Source organism: Vanessa tameamea, chromosome 14 (assembly GCF_037043105.1).
Source record: "Vanessa tameamea isolate UH-Manoa-2023 chromosome 14, ilVanTame1 primary haplotype, whole genome shotgun sequence".
NCBI lineage: Eukaryota > Metazoa > Arthropoda > Insecta > Lepidoptera > Nymphalidae > Vanessa > Vanessa tameamea.
In genome coordinates, this window is record NC_087322.1 from 6,313,074 (window position 1) to 6,322,511 (window position 9,438).

The 9,438-nt window shown below is 29.4% G+C and overlaps 2 protein-coding genes across 3 annotated transcripts; one reads left to right on the top strand and one right to left on the bottom strand.

The window, feature by feature from the left end:
- Positions 1 to 2,232: 2,232 nt before the first annotated feature.
- Positions 2,233 to 3,259, bottom strand: LOC113398730 (uncharacterized). The gene is made up of 2 exons (XM_026637617.2): positions 2,960 to 3,259; positions 2,233 to 2,400 (listed from the first exon to the last, which is right to left on the bottom strand). The coding sequence occupies exons 1-2, from the start codon at positions 3,257 to 3,259 to the stop codon at positions 2,254 to 2,256; spliced, it is 447 nt and encodes a 148-aa protein (XP_026493402.2). The 3' UTR covers positions 2,233 to 2,253.
- A 436-nt stretch (positions 3,260 to 3,695) lies between these two features.
- LOC113398595 (chromatin assembly factor 1 subunit A) lies at positions 3,696 to 8,760 on the top strand. Of its 2 annotated transcripts, none has more exons than XM_064216878.1 (6): positions 3,696 to 4,791; positions 5,764 to 6,004; positions 6,439 to 6,903; positions 7,074 to 7,252; positions 7,698 to 7,856; positions 8,293 to 8,760. In XM_064216878.1, exons 1-6 carry the CDS (start codon positions 3,841 to 3,843, stop codon positions 8,752 to 8,754), a joined length of 2,457 nt encoding a protein of 818 aa, XP_064072948.1. In that variant the 5' UTR covers positions 3,696 to 3,840; the 3' UTR covers positions 8,755 to 8,760. The 2 variants fall into 2 exon arrangements, with proteins under 2 accessions (XP_064072948.1, XP_026493185.2); XM_026637400.2 differs by having other exon boundaries at positions 3,697 to 4,791; positions 7,695 to 7,856.
- Positions 8,761 to 9,438: the final 678 nt, after the last annotated feature.

The following is a 9,438-nucleotide window of genomic DNA, read 5'->3' on the forward strand; positions in this document are numbered from 1 at the left end:
TCACTCGCGCTGTTTGCCTTGATAGTCTTTAGTTTGACTGATAGGAGATTATATACCTAATTGTTATTATATCTTTAAAATATTTTTTAAAACTTGTACAATATCTTTTGTTTTTCTATACGGTATAATAATTAACGTTACAATATACGACGTATTTTTAACACATCCTAATAAAAGAAAAAATATAATCTAATATACCTACATATGTCTAGAACTTGCTTCTATTAAAGTGTCGTGTGTGATTCCGTTCTCTCGAACTCCATACTAAGTACAAATAACTCTACGGATAATAAATACAAAATTCATTACACAATATGGACCGTGAAGTAAACGCACAATACATTATTTATTAGCGCGTGTATGCAAGTTAAATGTATTTCACTCAACTGCCCTTGACATCGCGTTAACTAAATCTTATGAATTAAACATTTCACTTATTGTCGTGGGTACTCATAAAAATACAGTTAAACTATTGATTGAACTCTGATTTGTGCATGTCCGACTTAAAACGTATCACTATATTCCGTATAACGGTTTATACGTTGAGTGAGTCAGTGTATCTGTATACATTGACTATATTCAATAACCTATTAGAAGCGAATGGGATAATGCATTTTCAATAACTCGGTTGACGAAGTAGTTAATAATTTATTCTATATCATCAGGTGACAAATTTTCTCATTGCCTTCCTTAAAAAAAGTTGTATATGTTAATAAGGCTAAGCGTATTCACAATATAAAACTAAGTATAGGCTAGCTTTACCTTAAAATGACTTGCATATTCGATTTGCTTTTAGCAGTTTCATTATGCTTTCTGAAGCCTATAGCGGGTACCTGCTGATTTACATATACTTAGGTATTTTTTATTTTATGTTTTGTTATTGATACTATGTATTGTATTAATATATCCGACAATATTGTACTAGGTATTTAGACAGGGTCAGCGTCGTGGTGTTTAAAAAAAACATACTGACTAACGGGACCGATGTATTGGTAATCAATAAAATTAATTAAATAAATCTCAAAGACAAGGTGTCACATTCGGACACAAGTTTAAAACAACCTTCTAATCCCATACTACATAGATAATTTTATTTAAAGTTAATTGCACAGACACTTGAGTAAATAATAATAATAATAATGTTAGAGTTCCTAATTAATTACAATTACAAAGACATGCATGTCTAGTTCTTTGCAAATACATATCTACTTGCCGTTTGTATATATATAACAGATAGATATCGAGATCCCCGATCGTGTCGGATTGCCCTCCAATCGGATTATGAAAGCGCACCCACATTTGCGCACACAGTTGAGTACTTAATAATTATATCGAACGCAATTGATTATTTTCTGTTAAGAATTATCGTATTGGCTATAATCAATTAACAGGACATCATCATAGGTATCGAGATGAGACTTATCGCTTTATAAGCGATCAAGCTACTTACATCGTTCAAAGTAATCGACTCAAAGAGCGGAGTACTAGGATTTACATTTATATACTTAGTATCGAATCGACTCAATGATCGATGTATTAGGATTTACTTTTATATACTTAATCAGAGAAAGGAATACCTAGTACCTATGTATATTTTACTTAATTTAATAATTTACAAAACCAGAAATAATTCGGCTTGAATACTTATTCAAACTATTTTTATTTGCTCAAAAGAAAACTACTAATAAAAAGTGCTTTTAACACCTCACTGAGATAAAAGTTTAAAATCCTAGCATATTCCAAAAAAATATACAATATCAAGTATCATAATTTGTGTAACAATTTGGTTTTCAATAATAATAAATAGTTTCTTCGGTGTGTATTCAAAAACAGGTAGGCAACATTATTAATCTACAAAAAATATTTACGTATCAGGGACAAAATTGTTAAATCATTAAACAGTTTCATTGTTTTATCCACGCATTTATGTACAGTGCCTTGGTTTATAAGCGCCTGCAAGTTAAATACAAGTCATGCTTCGTGGAATAGTCATAAAACACCAGGCGATATTCAAACTCTCTTTACTGTATAGTTACCATAAAACACATACTTTATTAAAATTGAAATTGTTCAGATTACTTTGTAAAATAATATTTAGAGACCTACACTGCTTTGTTGTCCCAGGGCCTTTTTATATTGAAGAAATAAGCCCAAACACATATATAATAAGTACTAAAAATTCAATTTTTTTTTTTACTTTACTTTGGTCACTCAATTTTAAAGATAACAAAATGTATATTTTTCTGTTCTTAATTATTTTTGTTGTTGTTGTTCAGGTGAAGGTGGACAAGGCGAAGCACTTTGCTGAGGGGCACAAATCGGATCCGGGACATTTTCATAATAACAGTGACCATCCCACCACCATGTAGGGCCAGGTGTTGGAGCATAGTTAAAGCATATCTAGAAAAGAAATCGCTTTTAAGAAATATTTTGATTTACTTTTCTTTAAATTACAAATACCTAAATACATATATTTGAAAAAACGATTGAAATAAATATGTAGTTAATAAATTACCAAAAGTTTATTTTATATAGTATTAGTATTGAGTGTTTACATCCTCAATGTCTTCTTTACATTACCGTTATCACTTTGATAACTTCAATCAAATGTGTAAGAGATGTAAAAAAATATCTACAATGATTATATTTTCTTAACATGAATATATAATTTTCAAGAAAAAAGTAAGCAAAAACAAAACAGTACAAAAGTAATCTTGATCTACCAGGCGCTATTGCTAATACGTACAAATTAGTACGTGAGTATTATTTACATATTATATTATATTAGGTATATATTTTTAGGTATTTTTAGTTAACATTCTAAGAGACATCAAAATGGTTAAGTGATGTTATAACGTCTATAATTATAGCGTTTACTGTCCCAAAAAGTATTGAGATTCGCATTCAATAACCATAAAATGATTTTACTTGTTTATTCCTATCAAGAAACTTTACTTACGGCATCTGGAGGAATAACCGTAGAAGCTATTTTTTTAACTGGATCCTTCAAAATAGGGGGACCTTCCCCTACTGGTGCAACAACTGGTGGCAGAACTGAATTAAAAGCATTTCTTTTAAAGTAATATTTGTCAGAATATTTAAAATCTGGTCCCCTTGGAATCTCAGCTGGTGGAATAGTACGTGGAGCCAATAAAGGAGGAAAACGACCATGCAGTGTATGTTTTCTTCCGAGTAAAAAGTTTCTTAGCTTTTGTAAGCCGTAAGATACATCTCTAAAATTGTATTTTTTCTTCGACATTGTGATGGAATAATGCTTTATTCAAACTTGTTATTTTTAAAATGTCAGATTCATTGTTTCTATGTTACATTAAAAACACTCAATGTAAGCTTTATTTTGTTCAGGTTAATTTAGAATTGAGATTTTTTAAAATTAAATATATAATTTATCACTTATCTATAAATATTTCACAAGAACATTAAGTAATGCTAACTTGCTAGATGCTTGTTATTTTAATGCTATTTATTTTATTGCTTTTGAATTTCAAAAGTAAGTAATCAGCTAATATATGTAATTTATTATAAATCGGACAAATCATCTATGGATATTATTATTATTACTGCATAACTTTATCCGAACATAAGCCAAATTTTGAATAAAAATAAAGCTGTATGGTATAATACGTTTGCTGTTTCCAGGAGGATAAAATTAAATAAAAATATATATAACTCCCGCGCTTTCATGACAGTTTGACAGTAAGTCAAAGTTTTAAGTAAAGGCGCATAATTTTGCAATGTGATTGTTTTCTTTAACATTTCAAGTGAAATTTAATACATTACAGTTTTATTTAGCTGTATATCTTTTAATTTTAATATTTAAATATGAAAACCCAAAAATCTTCAGATAACGAAGAAGTGACCCCTACAAAAAAAGTTCTAAAACAAGCTCGTTTACCGTTTATGATAATAAGTGATGTATCACCAAAATCTGTTACTACTCAATCCCGAAAGCGTAAACTTTCTGTTCCTGAACCTGAGCCTGTTACAAAAGTTGGCAAGATCAGTAAAGAAGACGATTCGGCTCAAGAATTAGTGGTAATTAGTGATGATGATAGCAAAGAACATCCACAGGCTACAAAATCAGATAAGCAATTAAATCCTTACGTAAAATTAGTAGATTCTGCCTGGAAGAAAAAGGCGCAAAAGGCAAAGAATGTTAAAAAGAAAAAAATTTACACAAAAAAATCGAAAACAATAGCCAATACCTCTGCAGAAAATGATGAAAATACTTCTGAGCCCTCTAATGAAAATGGTGATAGCAAAAATGATAAGGTTGAAGAAATGGAAGTTAGCGAATCAGAAGAAATACACCAAGAAGTTGAAGAAATAAATGACGAAGCAACCAAAAATTATGATGACAACGAACCTCCGAGTCCAGAAATGGAATATGAAAAAGATAATATCCTTAATGTGGAAGATTCATGTTCAGAAGATATTAAAAGTCAAAACGTGGAAAATAATTGTAATGATAAAGATTGTTCTTCTAGCAAAGATGAAGATAATTTGCACGTTAACACAGAAAAGAATGATGAAACTTCAGAGCCAGAAAAAAATATAAAAGAATTAAACAATTCAAGTACAGTAACTCCAAAGAGAAGTCAAAGAAACCAATCTAAAGCTGAAGACAAAAACAGCTCTATTATAAGTAACTGTGATGAATCATTCAGCTCAAATCCATCGACACCTAGACGCTCAACAAGACAAGTATCTCTCACAAATAGCCAAGGCGATATATCCTTGAATGAATCAAATACAAAGATAACTCCAAAACAAGTGAGTAATTGTCTTTATTTCAATATAAATTTCTCTAAAACTATTTATAGATGTTATTTATTACATGGTTAGTTAAATAATGCAATATCTCTGTCTATCAATAGGTGACAGAAAGAGTCAAATCAGTGCTTAACAAAGCATTTATTAAACTAGGATTTTAAGTAAGACTGTAATTTTATTTACCTCAAATGTAATTTTATCTTATAAAAGAATTAATACATAAAGTAAATTAATGAGTGTTTGAGGCTTTCACCTGATAATATATATATTTTTACTATATAGGTTGGCTGAAATCAAATGATTGTGGTCACCACTGACCATAGAAATTAGAGCTGTAAGAAATATTAAACATTCCTTACATCGCCAATGCCCCCCCAACCTTCAACTGAGATGCTGTCTCTTTTGTCTGTAGTTATGGTGGCTACCTCACCCTGTTGTTTTTCACATTTGAAACAATTTTCATTTTCAGCCAATTTTCATTTTTAAATAAAGCATTGTTACTTCGGGTGATGATGAATTCTAATTATATCCCACACACCCAAATCTGATAAGGAATTTATATTTTATGATGTTAAATAAATTTTATTATTACATGTACTCTGAAAGCATTACACACCATCTTTGGACATTTGTGTTAAATCATTAGTGTATGATTGTAAAAAAGATATTAATACTTTTTATTATTGAATTATTTCTATAAAATTCCTTCATATGTTTATTCGACTACTATTATATTAAACTGGTATGTTATTGACACATAATCATTCATCATCATCATATAGTGTACATGGAAAGGTTCATATGGAATTAAGAAATAATAATACACGATGGTTAAATTTAAAAGTAATCTTTAATAGTCATGACTAATACATGTTTGTATATAATCTAGTCTTAAGATACTTATCAAAGTAAAGTCAATAAATATTGCTAAATCAAGTAAATCCTATAATCCTTATACTAAAAATATTGCAGCTCCAAAAGAAATTAGAATCAGCTAAGAAAAAGGAAGAAAGAGAAAAAGAAAAAACAGAACGGGAAAAAAAGAAACAGCAAGAGAAAGACGAGAGAGCAAGACAGAGGCAAGAAAAGGAAGAGCAGAGGAAGAGGGAGAGAGAAGAGAAAGAGGAGGCTAAGAAAAAAGAAAAGGAGGAAAAAGAGGAACAAAAAAGGAAGGAACGAGAAGAAAAAGAAAAACAAAAGGAGTTGGAGAAAAGTGAGTTGGTTTTGTTGTTTTTAATATTTGGTTTTGTTTTTGAAATGCACTGTTTATTTAAATAAATCTTAGTCAAACTTATTGAAATGACTCAAATAGCTGTACAATATATTAATTATTAAATTGATTATAGATCTATTTGCTTACAATGTCACAACAACACATGTAAAATTAATTAATTAATGCTTATTAACATAAACTTTAAAAAAATATTTGTAGTCTTTGCTCTCTTTCCTCTAGTCATCTCAAGCACATTAAGGCAACTTGTAAGCACGAGCGGCATTCACTTATAGTAATGCACGCCTACTTAATGTTTGTCATGATTAACTAAATCTAAATTTTAATGTAAATGCGTAAAACCTTATGTGCTTTATGTTTAACCTGGACATGCTAAACAATCAAAATATGTTATGGAATTTTGTTTTTACCATCAGAAATGAGAGAAGAAAAAGAAGAACAAAAGCGAAAAGAAAAGGAAGAAAAAGAAGAACAAAAAAAGAAAGAAAAAGAGGCTAGAGAAGAAGAGAAGCGGAAAAAACAAGAAGCTATGGAACAAGAAAAATTAGAACAAGAGCAGAAGAAAAAGAAAGCAGCAGAGGCATTTGTTAGCTTTTTTGTGCCAAAACAAAAGGGCGAAAGGGAACAAGTGACTCTTGGAACAATAAGTAACAAAGATATTTTGTCTAGTTTCACAATAAAGTCTGATATGCGTTTAGCACCAACAACAAGAGTCACTCTTGATGAAGAGAGCAGAAAAGTTTTTGATAACTACTTAGAAGAGCAAAATGTTCCAGAAAGTTCATTATATATTAAAAGTTTGAAAGGATCCCATAAGCCACAGTGTAATGGAAAGACTTGGCCTTTGAGTGATAGAGATGACGATGATGTCATGATAGTTGGTAAGTGATAGAAATTATGAAGTTGAACTAAATTATTTAAATATTTTAGAGACCTATGACTTACCTAGCTAACCTTGAGTAAGTCTTAATAAAATTATACTGCATAGTTAAAAAATATATTTTGAGTTGAAATAAATATACATATTATAATAATTATTTATTTATTACAGAAGATGAACTTCTACCAGTAGATGGGGCTGGTGAAACTATAGCTTGTGACATAGTAAAGCGTGAAAAACTGCGTCCTAAATTGTTTGCGTTCCACGAGAACAGGCGCCCGCCTTATTGGGGCACATGGAGGAAAAAAAGCAAATTTATTAATCCAAGAAAGCCATTTAAAGCTGATGAGGTATATATATATTTTTTAAGTTATTAAGTAAGTTATTATTACAGTTTCTCTTATTTACCTCTTTTTCTGAGTAACAAAAAACATTTCATTGGTTTTTTGTTTCAAAATCTTTCCAGCAACTGAGTTGTCTTTTATTATTTATTTATTTATTGAAAAAGTTACAATACAAACTTATCACTAAGCACTTAAAATAAATATCTGTGGGTAACATTCAAATTGATATGTCTTTAAAGGTGTAAATAACATTAAACATTAAATATATTAACATGAAAAATGTGTAGTTCATGCCTTTAGTATATATTTTATAAGCATGCCTGATTTCAATTCAGGCAATCTGTATGGCAATACAAATTTTAAGATTATTTATATTAGGAATTTATATCCACTGTTTTTTTTTTAATTAAAAGCTACAGAGTTTAATTGTTATGTTATTCTATTCCAGAAGCTTTTAGACTATGAAGTCGACAGTGATGAAGAGTGGGAAGAGGAGCAGGAGGGTGAGAGCATAGATGGTAGTGCAGCTGGAAGTGATGATGAACAAGACGCAGATGAATATGAAGTTGACAATGAGGTGTTTGTACCTCATGGTTACTTAAGTGATGAGGTTAGTTTGAAAAATAGTAACTCCAATACTTAATATTTTTTTATTTTATTTATTTTCTTCATATAGTATTTGTTGATCTGTTGATGTGATTTCCAATGACACATTATCAATGGATATTGATTTTCTTTGCTGCACATTTGACATCCTTTTTGTTACTTCTATAAAGTAAATTTGCCAATGATCCAAATTCAATATTCATGAAACACTATCACTAAAATTGCAATGTTTATTTTCCAATGCATAAATTATATTTAATTATGCTATAAAAACAGATATATATGGATAAAATTTAAAAAAAAAGGTGAACATTATATGCAACATTTTTTATTTCAAAGATGGTTTCATTTCGTTTTTGTTAGTAAAGTTAGGCTTGGTGTGGTAGTTTGCACTCCAGTAATTCTATGTAATTGTTATTAATAATGAACAAAAATTACAGGAGGCTACTATGGATGAAGATGATGTACTCTCCCTTTCGCCTGAAACACAAAAAGCGAGACTGAAACATTTAGAAGATGAATTTGAGTTTGAAATGAAGAAACCAATGGAAAAATTAAAACCGAGATTATATGGCTTGCTATGGGAGACAGCTGATGGTAGCAGGCCAGAAAATTGTGCAGATGCATTATGGAATTATTTCGGTAAATTGTCTATGATAATGAATGATCCAACCCCATTTTTGCAACCATCAAATGAATCTGAAGATACAGATAAGAAAAAAGCTAAAAAGAAAAAGACAACTGATGGAGATCAAAAAAGTCCTAAAAATGAGAAAAAGAAGAAATCGAAAATAGAGGACAAGGAAATCAAAAAACCTAAAATTGACACTAAAAAAGCAACTCAGGATAATAAGAAAAATCAACCGGGCATTAACACATTTTTAACTAAAATAAAAACTTGATCAATTGTGAGCTATTTTAATTTTATCAAATTTTGATTACATTTATCCATTTATAATATTATATTTAAGGAAATGACTTGACTATAGTATTCATTGTAAGTTTAGGTTTTATATTAAATATGCTTATAATTCTAGTGTTTTTTATGCGACAGGTTGATATTTGTTGCAAAAAAATTAATGAAAAACTTCATAATTTATGTTTATTCTTGTTTTACAGTTCCTAGGTCTTTAATAAGATCTTTATTCAATTTAATAATTGTTTTATATAACGAAATAAATTTTATTTGTTTTATATTATATTTAATGATTCTCACTGTAATATTGACTAGACTGGTTACAAGTATATTTTAATATCATCATACTTATAGAATGTGTAAATATAGATATGGAATTAATTTAGATTATTTTAGTTAAATATATATATATATTAAAATTACAATAAGCTGTTTTATTGTATATCACAGATATGCATAGAACATTCATAATAATAAAATGTTTAATTTTAGACTTACTGAAAACCTTAACCAATGGGTCACTTGCTAGTAGAATATTGACTATTTCTTACATCGCCAATGGGCCACCAACCTTAGGAACTGAGATGACACTTTAGCCTGTAGTTACATTGACTCACAAACCCTTTAAACCAGAACTCAATAATACAAACTATTGCTGCTTGGTCGTAGA

Excerpts from the sequence above, each read along its gene's own strand:
- LOC113398730 (XM_026637617.2), bottom strand. The coding sequence starts at position 3,259 with ATGTCGAAGAAAAAATACAATTTTAGAGATGTATCTTACGGCTTACAA. Across the intron at positions 2,401-2,959 it reads CGGTTATTCCTCCAGATGCC|ATATGCTTTAACTATGCTCC; the intron begins GTAAGTAAAGTT and ends TTTCTTTTCTAG.
- LOC113398595 (XM_026637400.2), top strand. The coding sequence starts at position 3,841 with ATGAAAACCCAAAAATCTTCAGATAACGAAGAAGTGACCCCTACAAAA. Across the intron at positions 6,904-7,073 it reads CGATGATGTCATGATAGTTG|AAGATGAACTTCTACCAGTA; the intron begins GTAAGTGATAGA and ends TATTTATTACAG. Across the intron at positions 7,253-7,694 it reads AGCCATTTAAAGCTGATGAG|AAGCTTTTAGACTATGAAGT; the intron begins GTATATATATAT and ends ATTCTATTCCAG.